Raw genomic sequence first — 23,155 nt, forward strand, 5'->3', positions numbered from 1 at the left:
TTTGAGATTAAAGCACAAAATGATAGCGTGCTACACTGTAATTAAAACATCCATAAAGATACACACCATCCTATTTAGTTTTATAGCTAAATGATCTGTTTGCGTCTATGTGCTAGTGTAGTGAGGCATGTGTTAAACTCATTACAAATGTAGTTTGCCAGCATATGGCTTGGTTCAGGGTTCTGTAACTACGTTCATTTTAACCTCATGTGGATACTGCACATGCCTTGCTACAGACGGGGAGCAGAATTACTTCTGATCATATGTATTTTGTCTTGCAAAAATTGTAGAAAAGGTGACTGCACATCAACAAGGACAGAATGTGTTGTGGTGTAGTACTGGTACCCTAACAAGCATTCCAATCAACCAAGGCACAATTGGTTGGATTCCTCTAGCCAATGCCAAGGCTAAAATTCCAATGCTGTGTTTCTGTCTAGTCCTCGAGTGCTGCAGTGTCAGATTCTAATCATTCTAATCATGATTAAAAGGCAAGGATGCAATTCATCCGATACTTAGTAAGAGTGGCTCTTGAGGAAAATAATTTGGTAATGCCTGGTGCTAGCCCAAATGAGCCTTTCTCTGCAAAGGGATTTCGAAGTTTTAGAGAGTAAACCCTGATCATTATGCTGCTGTGTAACATGACTGTTGTTTGAGGTGTGGTGCTTGTAACACCACGGTTGAAGGTTTGATTTTTGCATGGGCTACAGACTGAGCATAAATGTGTTAAATAAATGTAAATTGCAAAGTATAAAACAAATTTGTGCAAAATTACAATATAACATAATATGTTACTTCTGTGCAGGCACAGTTATAGTGAAAAATATGCAGATCAACGGGAGAGCAGAGGACCCAGGCAGGACCATCTCTCTGACCCTGCTGGACAATTACGCCCACTGGGTCATCCTGGACCCCCTCAGACAGAGACTGTTGCTCAACAGCACCGGACGCGTCCTGGACAGAGATGTGAGTATGGACCCGGCCCCAGGTTGGGTTGGGCTAATGTCGTTTGTAGAGGCAAAGGGTCTTGCTAAGAAATGTTGGCAAACACAAGCGCACTAGACATACAGTGCTATGAAAAGCATTTTCCCCCTTTATAATTTTCTCTACTTTTGCATGTTTTTAATACTGAATATTATCAGATATTCAACCAAAACCTAATATTAGATAAAGGGAACCTGTGTGAATAAATAACACAACAATTACATACTTATTTAATTTATTTCATAAACAAAGTTATGCTACATCCAATGTCCCTGTGTAAAAAAGTAATTGCCCCCTCTCAAAACTGGTTGTGCCACCTTTAGCTGTAATGACTCCAACCAAAGTCTCTCACATCACTGTGGGGGATTTTTGGTCCACTCTTCCATGCAGAACTGCTTTAACTCAGTGACATTTATTTTCAAGCATCAACTGCTCATTTGAAGTCCTGCCACAACATCTCAATTGGGATTAGGTCTGGACTTGACTAGGCCATTCCAAAACTTGTAGACTTGTTTATGGAGTTTGGATCTACTGAGGTAAAGGGCATTGGAGCAGTGTGACAATGTATTTTTCTACAATGATTGCATAATCCAGAGTTTATTGATCGGTTTATTGATTGATGAATTGGTTGATTTACAGTTTCTCTTTTTCTCCCTTTCTCTTTCTTTCTTGCATTTAGCCCCCCTCGTATATCTCTACCGTCGTGGTGAAGGTCCAGTGCACCAATGAGCTGGTTGGGACAGTGATTCTCCACGAGGTCCGCATTGTAATCAGGGACAAAAACGACAACACGCCTCGCTTTCAACAGCAGCGCTACTATGTAGCCGTCAACGAGGTGAGAGAGAGAGAGAGAGTTACTACAACAATTATTGCTTTTTTCTTTAGTGAGCATTTCTTTGTCCCCAGGGTAAGTAGTAGATTCACACTTCATTCTTTGAAATCCAAAGAATGGTCAAGGTTTGGTGATCATTTAAATGAAGGACCTACCTGATTAAAGTGTCAAAGCATTTTTGATGTTGGCACAGTGAAATAGAGTGTAGACTACTCTGTAGCAACAGGGGGATTCTGCACTGGGTTCCCCCATGTTATTTTTATTTGTTGATACGCCTTCGGCACGGAGACAGAGTAATACATGACAACAGCTATTATCTGCATGTTAAGCAGAAGGTTCCCAGGATAATAAAACAATAGCTGATCCTCAGATCTTCAGAATATCTGTTCATGCTCTAGTGCATGAAATTGCTTAGTGGCACGCTAGTTTGCATGTTCCCAGTGAATCATGGGGATCCTGTCTGTGTGCTCTGCGTGATATAGATGTCATAGATGTCACCATATTCCCCGTGTGCACCCGAAAGCTCAACAATGATGCTTTTGACTAACAGCATCAGCTCAGTATGTGTGTGTGCGCGTGTGCTTGTACATGCGCATGCATGTAAATGCGTGTGTGTGTGTGTGTGTGCGTGTTTTTCTATTCGATTTAAGACAAAGTGATAGCTGGGTGAGTCAATACTCTTGTTACCAGTCCAGACAGAGAGCACAGTGGAATATCAAATTTTATTCTGTGTTTTGAAATTTAAAATCTGTCTTATCAAAGTCAGTCAGTGATATCCATACCTATATCTACACCTATACAAATTGACTTTTGGCTGCATTTAGCAGTACTATTTGTAGCATAAGTTCTTAACTTCCCATATCAGACAAGGATTATTTTGACCAAAAAGGTCTGCAGAACCGAACAAACAAGCAAATTATGTGGATATTTGCTTACTCCTTTGAAGATTGATTTTAATCTCCTACGTTTGCAGATACTGTATAACTCATTCTGAAATTACCATGGTTCTCCTCCGTCACAGACCCCAGCTGTCAAAGGGAAATATAAGTAATTTCATATTTTGTGTCACTGACAAATTCTCTAGTTATTTCTGTTTGTCTCTTTTCCAAAATGCCATCCCTGTACAACTACATTACATTAATGACACTAGACATTTGAGATGTCGTATTATTTCAGCTATCAAAACCAGATTTTGAAATGACACCTGTATCAAGAGGCTCAGAGTCAGACATTGTGTTGTCTAGAGTAGACAACCATGACTGATGTCTCCTTTGTTGACACTTCCTGTGTTTTATGTAGTTCACACTGAGTGTGTGTTATCCCAGGAAAGACTACTCCCTGAACAGCTATGAGTCAGACTCCGCTGCTGTCAAACCGCTCCTGAACTGAGCTGAACTCCCCTCGAGGCCCCTTTCTCTTCAGCATCTCTCTGAGTGGTTGTTATGGCTGTCAGTGGGGTGCAGAGGCCCCCAGAGAAACACTCATTCATGGCTGCTGATGACAATGTTTTCATTTCAAATCAGTTAATTAATTCACTCTTTCTATAGCATAACAACAAAGGTCTCAACTTCTCACACTTCTGGCAGTATTTGGCCATCTTCTATTGAAGACACACTGTGTCCCTGTGATCTTGGGAGGGGTCAGTAATTTCTGTGGGATAGAGTTGTTACAATGTCCTGACAGAGTGACATGCCTGATGACGGTTTGCTCTCTCTATCTCTGCCTCCAGCTGACTCCTGCTGGGACCATCATATTCACAGGCTTTGGTGAAGACAATGGGGCCACAGACATCGATGATGGGCCTAACGGAGAGATAGAATATGGCATCCAGTACAACCCCAATGACCCAGTACGTGGATGTAATGCTTTGTTACTGAAGACTGACTTATTTAAGCTATAGGACTATGGAATAGTGGAACAATGTCTGTTGTTAATGAAAACTATGAGTGAACACTCTCTCTCCCTCTCTCTATCAGGTGTCTAATGAAACTGTGGTTGTAGGGAATACTCTCTCTGGGTACATTGTTCTGGCTGAGAGACTAAACTACGAAGAGAGAACACGCTACCTGGTCATTGTTCAAGCCAACGTGAGACACTTTGCTATTTCCTTGTGTTTGTGTTTAGAAGCCAGAAGTGTGTAGGCGCATGCCTGTGTGTTTGTGCATATTGCATATGAATGGATAAAAATTGATCCTCTTGAAATTGTTTTTTGTAAAGATTTTACTTGGTATTGACAGTGTAAATCTTGATTGAATAATATTCTGAAAGAGTTTTTTTTGCCCTGGCTAAGGTAATGGATTGGCGTTTTGCCAGGCTTTTAATGTAATGCGGTTATGAGTTGTAATAGTAGAATGCACAACATTTGGTGGTGCATGGACAGTTTTCCTCTTGTTATGTAATTAACCTGTCAGAAGTGTCCAGTTGAACAACTAGCCCATGTTAGCTAGGTAGGTAAGTTAAGCCAACCAGCTATCTAAATCTTGTAGTTAACATGGCCAGATTATGTGCCCATGGGGCCCTATATAAACATACATAAAACATGGGGTCGCGAGGTGGGGGTTTGCTATTACACCAATGAATGACAATATCCATCCAAACCTTTGCCACCTAGGAATTTTGAGTGAGTGACGTGACCTTCTCAAATAGTAGTTAAATACCCCTGGTTTATGGACTTCTTTTTGTCCAAATCGTTTAGTTGGGTAAATTAGTGATCGTTACTTAGATTGGTGGATGCTTCTTTAAGTTTGCCATCACCAAACAAACCAAAACCTTACTAGTTAGCTATCTGTTATTACTCAAAGGAAAATCTACGTAATTGGAAGAAGATGATTTCACGTTTGCAATTATAGTACATCTTTTGCAAACTGTTTATCCATAAATGAAGGCATCAGCCTCTAGAAGCTTTGATTATTTGACTGTTTTGAATGAATTGCTTGACGGACAAATATGTCTAGTTATGGAATAGAAGTGGCATAATTATACTTGCTTCTGAGTTATTAAACTATTTTGATGGTTGTACATTGCTGGCCTTAATCATCTTCTATAAAAAATATTTTTGCAATCCAGGGATGAAGTTTATGATGTTTCATGGAAATGTTGTAAATGTTTATGGTTCTACAGAGGAAACAAAGATACACAGCAATGAGTAAACAGAGCATTTAATTAAAGTAGACTGTTAAATAATGGCATAAGAATACATACATTATGGCTGTATTATAAATAGACTAGCTTAACATATACTGTAAGTCAGAGGTGTGGACTCGAGTCACATGACTTGGACTTGAGTCACAAATATGATGATTTTAGACTCAACTTGACAAAATCAAAAAAGACTTGCAACTCGACTTTGACTTTAACACCAATGACTCGTGACTTAACTTGGACTTGAGCCTTTTGAATCGAACTGAGTTGATACCCTCCCCAAGCCCAAATATATAAAAAACAATATGCTATTAAAAAAAGTGTGCAGCGCATCAACTCTTCATTTAACGGATTACTGTTTGAATCGGACAGCAGTCAATCAAATTGTGCCAGCGGAGAAAAAGTTACGCTTGGCAGTGCAGAGTAACGTCGGCAGATGAATTCAGACGGAGCCCTTGGAAAGATGATAGCCAAAATTATTATTTTCGGATATAAAGACTACGCTGTAGGCAACAGAAAAATTATTGCAACTTGCAAAACATGCGGGGAAAAAATTACAGACAGAGGCGTAACAACTTCAAACTTTGTTCGACATTTGAAGCTACACAAAGAACGGTAGGTCGTGGCTAATATAGTCGACATCTATATATAGCTTTACTAGTGTAGCATGTAGGCTAACGTAACGTTAAATCAATGAGCCTCCACACAGTCAGTCAGTGCGGGAACATGATCAATGCACCTAAGATTGAGCTACAACTGGCTAGGCAGGTTACTGCTTTTCCTAAAACCATTGACATACGTAAGCCTACTGTAACCACACACAGAGAGGGTGTGTGTGTGTGTTAAGGTTGGGCGATTGTGTACAAGCCTACACCGCTTGCAGTGTTTTGCCCACACTCTCCAGCCGGTGGTAGGAGATGGCTTGAAAGAAACAAAAATGATAACTCCTTCTCTTTCAAAGTTATCAAAAATCAGCTCACTGCTGCATACAAGCACAACATTCAAAGAGGTGTTTTAGGCTGAATTTGGGAGACATCCCTGCCACTGTCAACACAAGATGGAACTCAACACTGAGACAAGTGAAGGCAGTTATCCAATGTGACCATCTAAAGCTATGTCATGTTCTAGAAAAGGCACAAGGAGTTATTGTTCACAGTATGGGAGTGGAACAAGTTGCAGGCACCATCTTCCGCCAGAAAGTGACAGGGTCACAATCACCAGCCTGCTCCTTCAAAGCCACATTTTCTTGCAGCTCAATCAACTCCATTTGCAGTGATGCAAAACCTACCCATCTGAAGATCTGTTTTGCTTCTTTTGACAACTTTGTCATGTTTGTGACCAAGAAGAGGTTCTGGATGAGCAGCAGCAGTTCTCTTCTAACAGTGAAGTTATCAAAGCGAGCCTTGAAGTTATCCATCAGCTTCTGGGTGAAATCATCATGGTTGGAAACAACTTTGTCTCCCTGTGTTTACACCAGAAGATTGGGGAAGTGGACAAGTTCTCCCTGGAGATCATTCTTGAAAACCTCACATTTCTTCTGTAAAGCCTGGACTGATGTTATATCACACACTGTGTTGTCCCGTCTCTGCAGCTTAACATTCAGTTGATTAAGGTGTGATGCAATGTCTGTCAAAAATACAACTGTTTCCATCTTCTACTCAACTTCCAAAAACTCAGAAAACTGAGTTGCCTTGTCACTATTTTGCTCTGATAAGAAAGCTTTGATTTACTCCTGTATGGCCCTAATGCGTTCCAAAACCCTGTATTTGCTGAGCCAACTGTTGTGCAGTAGTATGCCTCAGAATGCCTCGTAACAGACTGTGTTGCTCTCAAAAAGTTAATCAGTTTCATCATTGTTTTCATTACCTCAGAATACTATTTTCCAAGACACAGGACAGATATGATTCAAGTCAGGGTGGTCCTCTTTCAAACGTGCAACCAGTCCCCTCCCTCTTCCTATCATGGCTGGAGCTCCATCTGTGGTGATGGAGACCACTGACTTCAGATCTAACCCCCTTTTTGTCAGCATCCCTTTGATGGGATACATCTGATTGAATTTACTATGCCTGGTGTCATAATGTCACGTCAAGCATTGAGAAATAGAGACATCATGAGCAGATGGGCTCCCACATTTTGGTGCAAGGACAACAACCTCTCCCTCAACGTGATCAAGACAAAGGAGATGATTGTGGACTACAGTAAAAGGAGCACCGAGCACACCCCCATTCTCATCGACAGGGCTGTTGTGGAGCAGGTTGAGAGCTTCAAGTTCCTTGGCGTCCACATCACCAACAAACTAACATGATCCAAGCACACCAAGACAGTCGTGAAGAGGGACGACAAAACCTATTCCCCCTCAGGAGACTGAAAATATTAAGGCATGGGTCCTCGGATCCTCAAAAGGTTTTACAGCTGCACCATCGAGAACATCCTGACAGGTTGCATCACTGCCTGGTATGGCAACGGCTCGGCCTCCGACCGCAAGGCACTACAGAGGGTAGTGCGTACGGCCTAATGCATCACTGGGGCCAAGCTTCCTGCTCTCCAAGACCTCTTTACCAGGCGGTGTTAGAGGAAGGTCCTAAAAATTGTCAAAGACTCCAGCCACCCTAGTCATAGACTGTTCTCTCTGCTACCGCACGGCAAGCGGTACCAGAACGCAAAGTCTGTGTCCAAAAGGCCTCTAAACAGCTTCTACCCCAAGCCATAAGATTCCTGAACATCTAATCAAATGTCAACCCAGACTACCTACGCTACTGCTATTCTGTTATTTCTTATGCATTGTCACTTTAATAACTCTACCTACGTAAATATTACCTCAATTACTTCGACACCGGTGCCCCCGCACATTGATCTTGATCTGTTGTTACCCACTGTATATATAGCCCCACTATTGTTATTTTTACTGCTGCTCTTTAATTATTTGTTATTTTATCTTACTTTTTTCAGGTATTTCTTAAAACTGCATTGTTGGTTAAGGGCTTGTAAGTAAGCATTTCACTGTAAGGTCTACACCTTTTGTATTCGGCGCATGTGACAAATAAAATTTGATTTGATTTTGACAGTATGATTACACAGGAGAAGAAGAAGAAAATGAAGAGAGGAAAAAGGGATTGAGATAGAGAGAAGACAGAATGTCACAGAGACAGACAGACTAATAGAAAGAGGAACAGAGGAAAGGGATTTATTTGCTTTGTTTCCCCAGTAAATATGGATGACAGGGGCCTAAGCTGCTCCCGGAGATTTCATCTTTCCTTTACCAATGTCAGAAGAGTTTAGAGGGAGAAGGACATGGCATCAATTGGACCTCTGCTGCTTATGTCAGGGTTCAATTATTGTGACAATGTGAAGTGCTGCTCAGATTACTTTTATAATGTCTCGTGTGCATGTGCGTTTGTGTACTGTCTGTATATTGGTGTCCTTGAAAAAGATAACTGTACACAATGCTGTCTAGAATCTGATGCCTTGATATGTCGAATATCTCCGAGTGTCTTTTAAGATGGTAAAGACTCATTTTAAACGTAGGAAAAATGAGGAGGGGTTGTTACAATTGATATTTGAAGTAGAGGTAAGTGATGATGAAATGTATTTCTCCACCTAAATGTTCAGTAAGTTTATGAAGTTGATCATGGAATTGAAAAGAGAAATTGGTCTCATGATTGATTGATTCATTTATATTGATTATATTTTAAAGTGTTGTTCATTCATGGCTTTGGTAAGTAACGATGTTGACTTCCGTCCGATAGGACCGTGCCCTGTACGATGCCAACAGGCGGACTACTACGGCCACGTTGACCATAGACGTTCTGGATGGAGATGACCTGGGGCCTATGTTCCTGCCCTGTGTCTTGGTCAATAACACCCATGACTGCAACCCCCTCACCTACCGCATCACCATACCAGAGTTCACCCAACCGGTATGAACCACACTGTGAGGGGTGTACTGTTGGCTTTGTGCGTGTGTAGGGGAACAGGAAGTGATTGAGTGCAAGTGTTTGTTTGTGTGCAACTGCAACCTCTCATCTCCTGTGTTTTACCGTAGGCAAATCCCAGCAACAGACAGAGAGGATGAGCCACTAAAGTTTGACTTGGGAACTTACAGTGCCTTCAGGAAGTATTCATACCCCTTGACTTTTAGAAGCCTGAATTTAAAATTCATATTTTAAATTCATATTTTGTGTCACTGGAATACACACAATACCCCATAAAGTCAAAGTGGAATTATGTTGTTAGAAATACAAATTTAATTATGAATGAAAAGCTGAAATGTCTTCAGTCAATAAGTATTCAACCCCTTTGTCATGGAGAACCTAAATTAGTTTGCCCATTTATTCTTTTAAAGATTATTCAAGCTCTGTCAAGTTGGGGCCGAACTCCCTGCCACCCAGGACCTACAGTTGAAGTCGAAAGTTTACGTACACTTAGTTTGGAGTCATTAAAACTAGTTTTTCAACCACTCCACAAACTTCTTGTTAATAAACTATAGTTTTGGAAGGTCAGTTAGGACATCTACTTTGTGCATGACACCAAGTAATTTTTCCAACAATTGTTTACAGACAGATCATTTCACTTATAATTCACTGTATCACAATTCCAGTGGGTCAGAAGTTTACATACACTAAGTTGACAGTGTCTTTCAACAGCTTGGAAAATTCCAGAAAATTATGTCAGAGAAGCTTCTGATAGGCTAATCATTTGACATCATTTGAGTCAATTGGAGGTGTACCTGTGGATGCATTTCAAGGCCTACCTTCAAACTCAGTGCCTCTACTTGAGATCATGGGAAAATCAAAAGAAATCAGCCAAGACTTCAGAAAAATAATTGTAGACCTACACAAATCTGGTTCATCCTTGGGAGCAATTTCCAAACACCTGAAGGTACTACGTTCATCTGTATAAACAATAGTACGCAAGTACAAACACCATGGGACCACGCATCCGTCATACCGCTCAGGAAGGAGACGCGTTCTGTCTCCTAGAGATGAACGTACTTTGGTGCGAAAAATGCTAATCAATCTCAGAACAACAGCAAATAACATTGTGAAGATGCTGGATCTATATTCAGAGTAAAAGAGTCCTATATCGACATAACATGAAAGGCCGCTCAGCAAGGAAGAAGCCACTACTCCAAAACCGCCATGAAGAAGCTAGACTACGCTTTGCAACTGCGCATGGGGACAAGGTCGTACTTTTTGGAGAAACGTCCTCTGGTCTGATGAAACAAAATTAGAACTGTTTGGTCATAATGACCATTGTTATGTTTTGAGGAAAAAGGCCGAAGAACACTATCCCAACCGTGAAGCACGGGGGTGGCCTCATCATGTTGTGGGGGTGCTTTATTGCCGGAGGTACTGGTACACTTCACAAAATAGATGGCATCAAGAGGAAAGAAAATTATGTGGATATAATTTAGCCACATCTCAAGACATCAGTTAGGAAGTTAAAGCTTGGTCGCAAATGGGTCCTTTTGCCTTGTCACTTTACCCCACCTACAGTGCATTTGGAAAGTATTCAGACCCCTTGATCTTTTCCACATTTTGTTACGTTACAGCATTATTCTAAAATGTTTTAAATAAAAACTTTTCCACATCAATCTACACACAATACCCCATAATGTCAAAGCGACAACATGTTTTTAGAAATTTTAGCAAATTTCAAAAGAATGCAAAACAAAATATCTTATTTACATAAGTATTCAGACCCTTTGCTATGAGACTCGAAGTTGAGCTCAGGTGCATTCTGTTTCCATTGATCATCCTTGAGATGTTTCTACAACTTTGATTGGACTCCACCTGTGGAAATTCAATTGATTGGATATGATTTGGAAAGGAACACACCTGTCTATATAAGGTCCAACAGTTGACACTGCATGTCAGAACAAAAACGAAGCCATGAAGTTGAAGGAATTGTCCGTAGGATTGTGTCGAGGCTTAGACCGGGGGATGGGGGTACCACAAAATGTCTGCAGCATTGAAGGTCCCCAAGAGCACAGTGGCCTCCATCATTCTTAAATGGAAGAAGTTTGGAAACAGACTCCCAGACCATGAGAAACAAGATTCACTGGTCTGATGAAATCAAGATTGAACTCTTTGGCCTGAATGCTAAGCGTGACGTGTGGAGGAAACCTGGCACCATCCCTACGGTGAAGCATGGTGGTGGCAGCATCATGCTGTGGAGATGTTTTTCAGTGGCTAGGACTGGGAGACTAGTCAGGGTCAAGGGAAAGATGAATGGAGAAAATTACAGAGAAATCCTTGATAAAATCCTCTTCCAAAGCGCTCAGGACTTCAGATGGGGTGAAGGTTCACCATCCAACAGGACACCGACCCTAAGCACACAGGTCTCTGAATGTCCTTGAGTGGTCCAGCCAGAGCCCGGACTTGAATCTGATCGAACATCTCTGGTAAGACCTGAAAATAGCTGTGCAGCGATGCTCCCCATCCAACCTAACAGAGCTTGAGAGGATCTGCAGAGAAGAATGCAGAAGTCTCAAGGCTTTAATCGTTGCCAAAGTTACTTCAACAAAGTACTGAGTAAAGGGTCTGAATACTTATGTAAATGTGATATTTCAGTTTTAAAATGTTAATACATCTGCAAAAATGTCTAAATCCTGTTTTTGCTTTGTCAATATTGTGTATTGTGTGTAGATGAATGAGGGGAAAAAACTATTTAATCCATTTCAGGATAAGGCTGTAACGTAACAAAATGTGGAAAAAGTCAAGGGATCTGAATTCTTTCCGAATGCACTGTAAGTCTTTGTATTCAGAACATAAAGTGAATTTCTTTGCCACATTGTTGCAGTTTTACTTTTTGCCATATTGCAAACAGGATGCCTTATTGCAAAGACAATATTTGTATTCTGTCCAGGCTTCCTTCTTTTCACTCTCATTTAGGTTAGTATTGTGGATTAACTGCAATGTTGTTGATCCATCTTCAGTTTTGTCCTATCACAGCAATTAAACTCTCTGTAGTAAAGCTATAATTTGCCTCATGGTGAAATCCCTGAGCGTTGTCCTTCCTCTCGGGCAACTGAGTTAGGAAGGACACTTGTATCTTTGTGTGACTGGGTGTATTGATGCACCATCCAATGTGTAATTAATAATTTACCCATGCTCAAAGGGCTGTCCCTTCTTTTCGAGGATTTGGAAAACCTCCCTGGTCTTTGTGGTTGAATCTGTGTTTGAAATGCACCGCTCAACTAAGGGGCCTTACAGATAATTGTATGTGTTGGCTACAGAGATGAGGGTGTTGTAAAAATCACGCTAAACACTAATATTGCACACAGAGTGAGTCCATGCAACTTATTATGTGATTTAAGGAAATTGTTATTCCTAAACTTATTTAGGCTTGCCATAACATAGGGGCTGAATACTTATTGACGCAAGACATTTCAGCTGTTCATTTTTTTATTCATTTGTAAACATTTCTATAAACATAATTCCACTTTGACATTATGGGGTATTGTGTGTAGGCCAGTGACACAAAATTCAGGCTGTAACACAACAAAATGTGAAAAAAAGCATGGGGTGTGGATACTTTCTGAAGGCACTGTACATTTAATAAAGGCTTAACATTGTAATGGGCGATACAAACTACTAACACAGTTCATTGGTTTCTGACTCCCCCCTTTTTCCTCCCTGCCTCCTTTTCAGAGAGAACTGAACCCGCTGGAGGTGATCCCACCTATCCGAGCTGTGGACATGGACAGGAACATCCAGCCCCCCTCTAAAAGGCCAGAGATCCATTACTACATACTGGTTGGTAGGTTCCTCACTGAGCTTAAAGTCACACACATGCATGTTTGCATGATCAATCCCACTATCTCATTTCAATCCTTTATTGTCCAATTACAATTACTAATGTTTTATCACTGGTCAACATTCATACCTAAAAGCACAAAAAAAGCAAATGTTCATTCTTTGTTTTACCTCAGGTCAGCCCTCAACGTACCCAGAGTACTTCTCCCTGAACAGGACGACTGCAGCGCTCCTGCTCCTGAAACCAGTCAGCAGAGACCTGTACACCAAATTTATCATCATCATCAAGGTAAGCGAATCCACCTTCAAACTGAAATCAAGGTAATCATGTACCAAACATCAACCAGAGAATTTTGTTTTGTTTTGAGGGCTGGTCTAGTGGTAGTGCTGCCACCCCCAAACCACGGTATCACGCCCCTGGAGGCAATCCGAATTAGAACCTGTTATGATGCACAAAGCATACTACCATCCACCCACCAGAACCTCTCTCCATTTAAAATGGTAGCCCCTGAGCACTGAGCAGGCTGCCACGTACACAGAGGAGAGGAATAAGTGATGATGTTTGAAAAGTGCTTTGTGTGAGTATGGAGCAGGCGAGGGAGGAGGAGAGGTGGAGGGGGAGGTGGTTGGAGGGAGATAGCACCAGTTCACTGGTGCTGGAGGTATCAGCAGGGAAGGAAAGAGAGAGTTAGAGGTTGGTATCTAGAGGAGACTGCTCTGGGTTAGCTGTCAGATACCGCTTTATAAATATGCTTACTGCCATTTAAATATATTGAGAGCTTCGTCATCGAGATACCTGGAGGAGTGAAAAGACAGTTTGTACATAGTAGTTGTAGTTATTGTGACTTGTTATAGAATGTTCAGTACCAAGGACAATGTTGTCATTGATCCTAATGTCACATTGGAAAAAGCCATTTTCTCTCAGAGGGTGGCAAGGACAAATATGAAAAATATAGATGAGTCAGATAGATGGATTGGGTTGGAGGGAGGATAGGCAGATAAAGACAGAGGAAGAGAGAATAAGGGGAGAAAAAATAGAACAAGAGATGGGGAAATAAGTTAGTCAGAGAGATAGAGAGAGGGTTAATTGAGGGAGGGGAGAGAGAGAGACAGAGAGAGAGCAAGATGGAGTTTGTGAGAGTGGGTGGAAAGAATGAAGAATGAGTGATAAACAGTGACTGTAGGTGCAGAGAGTTTTAAACATTTATGTACATATAAGTGTCGTATATCGGCTGAAAGCTTATATTCTTGTTAATCTAACTGCATGTCCGATTTACAGTAGCTATTAAAGCGAAAACATGCCATGCAATTATTTGAGGATGGTGCACCACATCAAAGTATTTTTCCACCGGCACAGGTTTCATACATTCACAAATAACGAATAAATATTCACTTTTTGAAAATCTTCGTCTGATTTGTCATCCAAAGGGCCCCAGCTGTAACATGTAGTGTCGTTTTGTTAGATAAAATCCTTCTTTATATCCCAAAAAGTCAGTTTAGTTGGTGCCATCGATTTGAGTAATCCACTGGTTCAACCTGCAGAGAAAGAAATCCGAAAATCTACCCATAAACTTTATTTCAACAAGTCAAAACAAGTCAAAACTTTATTTCAAAAGTCAATATAATTTCTATCCACTCCTCAGACACCCTAAAGTGTAATCAAACTATAATATTTCTTACGGAAAGAAGTATGTTCAATAGGAAACTGATTTTAGCAGGTGCATAATGTCTTCATAGCCAACACAAACCATGACTGTCCTTCTGCTAAAACTGATATTTCTAATTCGTTTTTGAAGTTAGAAGCCTGAAACCTTGAACATAGACTGCTGACACCCTGTGGAAGCCATAGGAATTAGCCACAGTGAGCTAATTTTCAATATGACCTTTCTCTTGAATTTCTATGAGGATGGTCGCTCAAAAACAAAATCTGGTGGTTTTTCTTTGGATTTTCTCCCACCAAATCTACTGTGTTATATCCTCCTACATTATTTTAACATTTCTAGAAACGTCAAAGTGTTTTCTTTTCAATGGTACCAATTATATGCATATCCTGGCATCAGGGCCTGAGCTACAGGCGGTTTACTTTGGGCACATCATTCAGACAGGAAGTGGAGAAAAAAGGGGCCTAGCCCTAAAAAGTTAAGAATGATGGAGATCACTGTGTTCTTTGGGACTTTCAAAGCTGCATAATTTTTGGTACACATCAGAAGATCTGTGCCTCGACACAACCCTGTCTCGGAGCTCTACGAAAAATTCCTTCGACCTCATGGCTTGGTTTTTGCTCTGACAAGCACTGTCAACTGTGGGACCTTATATAGACAGATGTGTGCCTTTCCAAATCATGTCCAATCAATTGAATTTACCACAGGTGAGGTCCAATTAAGTTGTAGAAACATTTGAAGGATGATCAATGGAAACAAGATGCACCTGAGCTCAATTTCGAGTCTCATAGCAAAGGGTCTGAATACTTATGTAAATAAGTTATTTCTCTGTATTGTATTTTTTATATATACATTTGCAAAAATATGTAAAACAAATGTTTTTGCTTTGTCATTATTGGGTATTGTGTGTAGATTGTTAGGGGGGAAATGATTTTATCAATTTTAGAATAAGGCTGTAACGTAAAAAAAAATGTGGAAAAGATCAAGGGGTCTTAATACTTTCCATATGTCCTGTATTGTTTGTGTACAGTGATTTTATAATATTGTATGTTTTCCCTCCAACACCGCTTTCCATCAGTTTATAAAGCAGGCCTTCATGCAAAATTTAGTCAAAAGATTTTTTGAAATCAATAAAGTATGAGAATACTTTGCTTTTGTTTATTTTTTTTGTATTGAGTATGAGCAACTTGAATTTGTAGTCTGAATATTTGTGCAATTTAATTTAGGATACCTTAAACACCACAAGCCTTTTTAAGTTTGTATTTGTATTTATCGGGGATCCCCATTAGCTGCTGCCAAGGCTGGGGTCCAAATACATTAAAGGTTCCAATTGATAAAGTATTTGTTTTTAATCACTTACTATATTTGAGTTTAACCACAATATTTGTTGTATTATTTGTTCTATCTTTTCTGGTGGATTAAACTGAAATTGTAACAAACTTTCTATGGCTTGTTTAAAAAATAACAATATTTTTTAAATAACGTTATTTAGAATAATTTATTTATGTTTTTTTCCCCGCTGGACCCTATGTCAGAGAGGAGGTTTTAGGACCACATCATGTCTATTGTCCTGCTAGTAGCCCTTGTGAAACATGGGTTTCATTCATTGAAAATTTATTATTATATTTTGGAGATAATTTTGTTTTCAAATAACCGAAAGTTATTGGCTGTACTAGAGAATTTAAAACCTTTTTTGTAAGAACATAATATATGGGATTGATTTTATTAAGAAATGTAGCTCAATAGAATTCAATCAATTTTGAATTCACGCTGTACCACAACAAAATGTGGAATAAGTCAAAGGGTATGAATACTTTCTGAAGGCACTGTATGTTGTAAGTTGCATGTCAGTACATGTTACAGTGAGGTTCATAATACATATAAACTTGTCTCCTTCCTTTAGGCTGAGCAGGACAACGGCCACCCCCTCCCAGCGTACGCTGACTTGATCATTGATATCCTGGATGAGAACAACCAGGCTCCATACTTCCAGTTCCAGTCCTACCAGGGATACGTCAGCGAGTCCTCCCCAGTGGGAACCACCATCTCTGCCAGCTCCGACCTCACTGCCCCCCTGGGCATCATTGCCCTGGACAACGACATTGAGGAGGTATGGGAATGTGCGTGTGAACAGACACAGACACAGAAGTGAACACACACACAAACAATCTTGTACAACCAACCTTGTGGGGACACACAATTCAATCTCATTCAAAGTCCAATTTTCCCTAACACTTTAACCTAACCCTAACCCTAAAACTAACCCTAGCTCCTAACCCTAAACCTGATTCTAACCCTAACACTAATTCTAACCTTAACCCTAAACCCCCTAGAAATAGCATTTGACCTTGTGGGGGTAACAAAATGTCCCTAGTTCGTCAATTTTTGGTTTGTTTACTATTCTTGTGGTGACTTCTGTTACGTTATAGGCTTATTCTAAAATGGATTAAATACATTGTTTTCCTCAGCAATCTACAAGCAATACCCCATAATGACAAAGCAAAAATAGTTTTTTTCGACATTTTAGCAAAAAAAAATTATATATACACTGCTCAAAAAAATAAAGGGAACACTTAAACAACACAATGTAACTCCAAGTCAATCACACTTACAGTGGGGAGAACAAGTATTTGATACACTGCCGATTTTGAAGGTTTTCCTACTTACAAAGCATGTAGAGGTCTGTAATTTTTATCACAGGTACACTTCAACTGTGAGAGACGGAATCTAAAACAAAAATCCAGAAAATCACATTGTATGATTTTTAAGTAATTAATTTGCATTTTATTGCGTGACATAAGTATTTGATGACCTACCAACCAGTAAGAATTCCGGCTCTCACAGACCTGTTAGTTTTTCTTTTAGAAGCCCTCCTGTTCTCCACTCATTACCTGTATTAACTGCACCTGTTTGAACTTGTTACCTGTATAAAAGACACCTGGTACACACACTCAATCAAACAGACTCCAATCTCTCCACAATGGCCAAGACCAGAGAGCTGTGTAAGGACATCAGGGATAAAATTGTAGACCTGCACAAGGCTGGGATGGGCTACAGGACAATAGGCAAGCAGCTGTGGTGAGAAGGCAACAACTGTTGGCGCAATTATTAGAAAATGGAAGAAGTTCAAGATGACGGTCAATCACCCTCGGTCTGGGGCTCCATGCAAGATCTCACCTCGTGGGGCATCATGATCATAAGGAAGGTGAGGGATCAGCCCAGAACTACACGGCAGGACCTGGTCAATGACCTGAAGAGAGCTGGGACCACAGTCTCAAAGAAACCATTAGTAACACACTAGCGCTGTCATGGATTGAAATCCTGCAGCGCACGCAAGGTCCCCCTGCTCAAGCAGTGCATGTCCAGGCCCGTCTGAAGTTTGCCAATGACCATCTGGATGATCCCAGAGGAGGATGGGAGAAGGTCATGTGGTCTGATAAGACAAAATAGAGCTTTTTGGCCTAAACTCCATCTCGCCGTGTTTGGAGAAGAAGAAGGTTGAGTACAACCCCAAGAACACCATCCCAACCGTGAAGCATGGAGGTGGAAACATCATTCTTTGGGGATGCTTTTCTGAAAGGGACAGGACGACTGCACCGTATTGAGGGGGAGGATGGATGGGGCCATGTATCGCGAGATCTTGGCCAAAAACTCCTTCCCTCAGTAAGAGCATTGAAGATGGGTCGTGGCTGGATCTTCCAGCATGACAACGACCGAAACACAATAGCCAGGGCAACTAAGGAGTGGCTCCGTAAGAAGCATCTCAAGGTCCTGGAGTGGCCTAGCCAGTCTCCAGACCTGAACCCAATAGAAATCTTTGGAGGGAGCTGAACGTCCGTATTGCCCAGCGACAGCCCGAAACCTGAAGGATCTGGAGAATGGTATGTATGGAGGAGTGGGCCAAAATCCCTGCTGCAGTGTGGTGCAAACCTGGTCAATAACTACAGGAAACGTATGATCTTTGTAATTGCAAAACAAAGGTTTTCTGTCCAAATATTAAGTTTGCTGCTTTTCTGAATGTATCAAATACTTATGTCATGCAATAAAATGCAAATTAATTACTTAAAAATCATACAATGTGATTTTCTGGATTTTTGTTTAGATTCCGTCTCTCACAGTTGAAGTGTACCTATGATAAAATTACAGACCTCTACATGCTTTGTAAGTAGGAAAACCTTCAAAATCGGCAGTGTATCAAATACTTGTTCCCCCACTGTATATGAAATCAAACTCAGTCCACTTTAGGAAGCAACACTGGATTGACAATAAATTTCACATGCTTGTGTGTGCAAATGGAATAGAAAAAGAGTGGAAATTATAGGCAATTAGCAACAGAACACCGCCCAAAGAAGGAGTGATTCTGCAGTGTGGTGAGCACAAGCAATTCTCAGTTCCTATGCTTCTGGCTGATGTTTTGGTCATTTTGAATGCTGGCGGTGCTCTCACTCTAGTGGTAGCATGAGACGGAGTCTAACAACCCACACAAGTGGCTCAGGTAGTGCAGTTCATCCAGGGATGGCAACATCAATGCGAGCTGTGGCAAAAAGGTTTGCTGTGTCTGTCAGCGTAGTGTCCAGAGCATGGAGGCCCGTACCAGGAGACAGGCCAGTACATCAGGAGACGTGGAGGAGGCCGTAGGAGGGCAACAACCCAGCAGCAGGACCGCTACCTCCGCCTTTGTGCAAGGAGGTGCACTGCCAGAGCCCTGCAAAATGACCTCCAGCAGAATGAATGCCAAGCGTCATGTCTGGAGGAAACCTGGCACCATCCCTACGGTGAAGCTCGGTGGTAGCAGCATCATGCTGTGCAGATGTTTTTCAGCGGCAGGGCCTGGGAGACTAGTCAGGTTCAAGGCAAAGATCAACGGTGCAAAGTACCGTTGAGAGATCCTTGATGAAAACCTGATCCAGAGCACTCAGGACTCAGCACTCAGTACGGGGGTGAAGGTTCACCTTCCAACAGGACCACGACCTTAAGAACACAGTCAAGACAACGCAGGAGTGGCTTCAGGACAAGTCTCTGAATGTCCTTGAGTGGCCCAGCCAGAGCCTGAACTTGAACCCGATCTAACATCTCTGGAGAGACCTGAAAATAGCTGTGCAGCAATGCTCCCCATCTAACCTGACATCTTGAGAGGATTTGCAGAGAAAAATGGGAGGAACTCCCCAAATACAGGTGTGCCAAGCTTGTTGCGTCATACCCAAGAAGACTTGAGGCTGTAATCGCTGCAAAAGGAGCTTCAAAAAAGTACTGAGTAAAGTGTCTGAAAACTTATGTAAATGTAATATTTCATGTTTTTCATTTTTAATACATACGTACAATTTTTGTCATTATGAGGTAGTGTGATTATTGATGAGTAAAAAAAAAGATTTAATACATTTTAGAATAAGGCTGTAACATAACAAAATTAGAAAAATGTAAAGGGGTCCGAATACTTTACGAATGCACTGCGTACAGACAGTGCACACACATACAGAGTGGTGTAGTGCCGGGGACGCTGTATACCCACCTTTTTTCAGCTGGCATTGCATGTGCTTACTTCTTAATCCATACTGATGAGTATCAAAGTAGTGTAGTGGAGGTAGTCGTACCCTTGACTATTTCCACATTTTGTTGTGTTACAGCCTGATAATGCCAAATAATTGCCAAATAATGGAAAATGAAATACAGAAATATCTAATTTACATAAGTTTTCACTCCCCTGAGTCAATATGTTTTAAAAGCACATTTGGCAGTGATTACAGCTGTGTCTTTCTGGGTAAGTCTCAGAGTTTTTCACACCTGGAGTGTGCAATATTTGCCCATTTTCAAAAAGATCTGTCAAATTGATTATTGATCATTGCTAGAGAACCATTTTCAGATCTTGCCATAGATTTCAAGTAGATTTAAGTCATAACTGTAATTTAGCCAATCAGGAACATTCACTCTCTTAGTAAGCAACTCCAATGTAGATTTGGCCATGTGTTTTAGGTTATTGTCCTGCTGAAAGGTAAATTCCTCTCCCAGTGTCTGGTGTAAAGCAGACTGAACCATGTTTTCCCCTAGAGTTTTGCCTGTACTTAGCTCCATTCCGTAATTTTTTTATCTTGAAAAACTCCCCAGATTACAAGCATTTCCATAACATGATGGAGCCAACACTATGGTTGAAAATATGGAGAGCGGTGAGCAATGTGTTGGATTGGATTAGCCCCAAACATAACACTTTGTATTCCGGACAGAAAGTTGATTGCTTTGCCACATTCTTTGCAGTTTTACTTTAGTGCCTTGTTGCAAACAGGATGCATGTTTTGGAATATTTTTATTCTGTGTGGGCTTCCTTCTTTTCACTATGTCAATTAGGTTAGTATTGTAGAGTAACTACAATGTTGTTGATCCATCCTCAGTTTTCTCCCATCACAGCCATTAAACTCTGTAACTGTTTTAAGTTACCATTGGCCTCATGGTGAAACCCCTCAGCGGTTTCCTTCCTCTCCAGCAACTGAATTAGGTAGGACACCTGTATCTTTTTAGTAACTGGATGTATTGGTACACCATCCAATGTGTAATTAATAACTTCCCCATACTCAAAGGATATTCAATGTCTTAAAAAAAAAAAAAAAAAATATCCATCTACCAAAGGTGTCCTTCTTTGCAAGCCATTGGAAAACCTCCATGGTCTTTGTGGTTGAAATTCACTGCTCGACTGAGGGACCTTACAGATAATTGTATGTGTTGGGTACTGCCTGCAGCACACCACCCTGCATCCCACTGTTGGCTTGCCTTTGAAGCTAAGCAGGTTTGACCCTGGTTGGTCGTTGGATGGGAGAACATATGCTGCTGGAAGTGGTGTTGATGGTCCAGTAGGAGGGACTCTTTCCTCTGACAAAAAAACAACAACATCCCAATGCCCCAGGACAGTGATTGGGGACATTGCCCTGTGTAAAGGTGCTGGGCTTTCGATTGGATGTTAAATGGGTGTCCTAATTCTTTGTGTTCATTAACGATCCCAAGACAATTATCATAATAGTAGGGGTGTTGGCTAAATTCCCAATCTGACCCTCATACCATCATGGCAAACTAATCATCCCCAGCTTCTAATTGGCTCCTCTCCCCTGTCACTATTCCCCAGGTCGTTACTGTAAATGAAAATGTGTTCTTAGTCAGCATACCTGGTAAAATAAGGGTGTGAATACTTTCTGATCAATTAATATGGCTGACGGACCAGATCTGAGGAAGTGTTTCCCTCAACATATTTCCCTCAACATTTCTATGGATGGATTTTGACTTGGCATGCCTCATAATATGAAGTAAAACGTCCGCGTTTCAAACAATGAAGGAAAAGGAAAATATAAATGCTGATAGGCCTAACCATATTCTGGTAGATGGAAAGGCTTTCCCCAAAAAGCTCAATTGAACCTCAATTGAATGTAACTAGCTACAAAGTAGCCTATGCCTACCTGGCAGAATGATATCTGGATTATTTGCATCATTCCAGTGGCCATTTCTTTTCATGTGCACTACAGAAACACTGATAACAAAACAACAGTGCTAGGTGACTGCATACTTGAATTAAAAGGTAACTACACAAACAAAATGTCTTAGATTCTTCCCATTCCTCAAAGTGGTCTCCTGATTTAAGTATTGTTGTGGACGTAGAACATCCAATCCTGTGAATTTCTGACTCAGTAGACAACCTCTTTTATCTTTTAAAATTGTAGGCCTACTAATTTATTAGCCTACTTGCACAGTACAGCTTGGGTCGGGCTGACTGTGAAATACGAATATGGGATTTATCATTTTACTGTAGGTCATTCAGAGTACATCTCACTGTTTCTCATCGAATTCTACACACAAGGCGTCATTCCTTCGCATGGCGGGCCGTTTGGAATTTTTTTAGCAACATTTTAGTATACCCACTTCTCCAGGTACCACTACTGTATTATCACTGTTGCTGCTTTGTCTATTTGTTGTACATGGTTCAAACAGGTCATGTATTTGTTGTACCTGGCCACCTGTAGGGAATATAGTGTTTTTTGGTGCTGTGATGACTAAAAGTTTGCCTTTAGGTTTTACTCTACTGCATGGTGTGTGTTCAAACCTCTTTCAATTCTTTCAGATGCGTGACTTTGTTTCCCTCCAATGATCCCTTTCTTCATAGACAAGTCTAATGCGTTTGTATTTTGCCATGTGTGTTTGTTTTTCTAGTCAAGTAAAAAAAAAAATGCTTTAGTGAGTAAATACGCAGATCACACAATACATTGAGTACATTCAATGTGTGTGTATGTGTGTGTGTGTTTCTTCGGTTTTACTATCCTTGTGGGGTGCAGAAGTACTCACAAGGATAGTAAAACAGGGACATTTCGGACAAGTGGGAACATTTCACAAGTCCCCACAAGGAAAAAGGCTATTTTAGGCTTAGGGGTTAGGTTTAGGGTTAGAATTAGGATTAGGGATTATGTTTAAGGTTAAGAGTTGGGGGGAGGTTCAGAGTTAGGGGTTCAGGTTAGGGTTAGGTTAAGGGTTAGGTTAGCAGTTAGGGGAAAATAGGATTTTGAATTGGAATCAATCGTTTGGTCCCCCACAAGGACAGTAAAACAAACATGTGTGTGTGTGTGTTGAGGTGATGATTCTGAAACGCTCACAATTTCAAACAGGCGCTGACAGGAATGGGTTTTCTAAGCAACTCAACAGCATTTAAACGGACGAAAACAAACAATGAGACACACCAGGATATACACACCAGGATACACACACCAGGATACAATTTGCTCCACTCTGTTTGTGTTTTTGTCACGACGATTTAT

General features: G+C 40.8%; 1 protein-coding gene across 1 annotated transcript in view; it reads left to right on the forward strand.

Moving 5' to 3' along the window:
- The window catches only part of LOC111977924 (protocadherin-15-like), a 280,873-nt gene that overhangs the window by 88,610 nt on the left and 169,108 nt on the right, over positions 1-23,155 (forward strand). Inside the window, exons 4-11 of the mRNA XM_070448498.1 lie at positions 803-963; positions 1,661-1,816; positions 3,543-3,662; positions 3,790-3,900; positions 8,701-8,871; positions 12,607-12,715; positions 12,888-13,000; positions 16,276-16,482. Of these exons, the coding sequence (XP_070304599.1) occupies positions 803-963; positions 1,661-1,816; positions 3,543-3,662; positions 3,790-3,900; positions 8,701-8,871; positions 12,607-12,715; positions 12,888-13,000; positions 16,276-16,482 (1,148 nt within the window). The remainder of the gene's footprint in view (positions 1-802; positions 964-1,660; positions 1,817-3,542; positions 3,663-3,789; positions 3,901-8,700; positions 8,872-12,606; positions 12,716-12,887; positions 13,001-16,275; positions 16,483-23,155) is intronic.

The sequence above is a fragment of the Salvelinus sp. IW2-2015 genome, linkage group LG18 (genome assembly GCF_002910315.2).
Source record: "Salvelinus sp. IW2-2015 linkage group LG18, ASM291031v2, whole genome shotgun sequence".
Lineage (NCBI taxonomy): Eukaryota > Metazoa > Chordata > Actinopteri > Salmoniformes > Salmonidae > Salvelinus > Salvelinus sp. IW2-2015.